Source organism: Plecotus auritus (genome assembly GCF_963455305.1).
Source record: "Plecotus auritus genome assembly, chromosome: X".
NCBI lineage: Eukaryota > Metazoa > Chordata > Mammalia > Chiroptera > Vespertilionidae > Plecotus > Plecotus auritus.
In genome coordinates this window covers 124,156,114-124,157,907 of record NC_137784.1, presented here as the reverse complement: position 1 = coordinate 124,157,907, position 1,794 = coordinate 124,156,114, and the positions used below count along the sequence as shown (strand labels likewise).

The 1,794-nt window shown below is 46.1% G+C and overlaps 1 protein-coding gene across 1 annotated transcript; it reads left to right on the top strand.

Moving 5' to 3' along the window:
• Positions 1 to 273: 273 nt before the first annotated feature.
• Positions 274 to 1,332, top strand: LOC308239325 (putative MAGE domain-containing protein MAGEA13P; the record flags this gene model as incomplete). The annotated part of the gene is made up of 1 exon (XM_080652127.1): positions 274 to 1,332. The coding sequence occupies one exon, from the start codon at positions 274 to 276 to the stop codon at positions 1,330 to 1,332; it is 1,059 nt and encodes a 352-aa protein (XP_080508253.1).
• Positions 1,333 to 1,794: the final 462 nt, after the last annotated feature.

Sequence of the window (1,794 nt, the reverse complement as noted above, 5' to 3'; positions counted from 1 at the left end):
TGACCCTACCCAGTGTACTCTCAACCCTGAAATCCTCTGGCTCTGTTGGCTGGCTACTCCCTGAGGAGCCATCTCACTTCTTCTTCTAGATCTTAGGAGACAGGCCACAAGGAAAATAGGAGTCCTGTGACAAGAGCACCCCTAAAGAGGAGACCTGTGAGTTGTCTTTGTCAGAGCCACCATGGATGAGTTTCTCAGCTAAGTGTACTGACACGCTCCCTCTCTCCTCTAGGTCTGTAGGTCCCAATTGGCCAGCTGTCCCCAACACAAGTCATGTCTCACGGTCAGAAGAGTGAAAGCTGCAACCTTAGGGAAGACCTTCAGGCCCCAAGAGAGGCACAGGGCCTGGCAGGTTTACAGGCTCCCATAGTTGAAGAGGAAGAAGCCACCAGCACCAACACCTCCTTCTCCTCTCTCTCTTCTTTGACCCCTGGCACTCCAGAGGAGTTGCCTGCCACTGGGATACTGAGTCTTTTTCAGAGTTTCCAGAGATCCTGCTCCTCCTCCACTGCCAACACAGTCACTCTATCAAGCAAATCAAATGAGGGCTCCAGCAGCCAAGAAGAGGATCCAAGCACCTTGCAGACTCCACCAAATCCTGAGTCCTTGTTCACTGAAGTGCTACAAAATAAGGCATATGACTTGGTACAGTACCTGAGTATCAAGTATGCAACAAAGGAGCCCATCACAAAGGCAGAAATGCTAGAGAGTGTCATCAGAGAGCACAAGGATCACTTCCCTGTGGTCTTCAAGAAAGCCTGTGAGTGCCTGGAGATTATCTTTGGCATTGAAGTGAAGGAAGTGGATCCCACCAACCATTCTTATGTGCTTGTCAAATTACTAGACCTCACCTATGATGGGATGCTGAGTGATGACCAGGTCATGCCCAAAACCGGCATCCTGATACTTATCTTGGGCATAATCTTCATGGAGGGCAACCGAGCCTCTGAGGAAAGAATCTTGGAAATTATGAATATGATTGGGGTGCATGCTGGGAAGAATAATTTTATCTATGGGGATCCCAGGAAGCTCATCACTGAAGATCTAGTGCAGGAAAAGTACCTGGAGTACCAGCAGGTGCCCAATAGTGATCCTCCACGTTATGAGTTCCTGTGGGGTCCCAGGGCCCATGCTGAAACCACCAAGATGAAAGTCCTGAAGTTTTTTGCCAAGATCAGTGGGACTGACCCCACTTCCCTCACCAACTGGTATGAGGAAGCTTTGAGAGATGAGAGAGAGAAAGCCCAAGCTGAAGTTTCCTTGGATGATACTATTGCCACAGCCAATGAAAGTTCAAGTGTCATTTCTAGCAGCTTCTCCTGCCCTGAGTGAAGTCTGAAGCATATCATTCTTCACTCTCCATTTGAAGACAACAGCCAAAGTTCTGAGTAGTGGAAGACCAGGGTGGATATGGAGGGAACACCTTAGTGTTCCTGTTCAATATAGGTGATTTGGAGATTTTTATCTTTTTTGTTTAAAATGTTGTTCCTTATAATAAAAAGTTTAACTAGCTTCAGAATCTGAGCTTATTAATAACAGTGGTCAAACATTTATAGCTGTTTATCAGGTTTAAGTGTAAGAGGTCACAATTTATCAAAAGAAATTAGGAAATCACCCATCTTTTTGTGAATCCTTGTTCACTGAAGTGCTACAGTAACAGTAAGCACAAGAACAATATAACATGGCATTACATTAGGAATACTAATATATAAAATGCCAGGGGCCATCACAACCTAAATGACCAGATGGATGATCTAACAGCAGGCTGCGTGAGGTGACCAGGCTGGCAGGGGG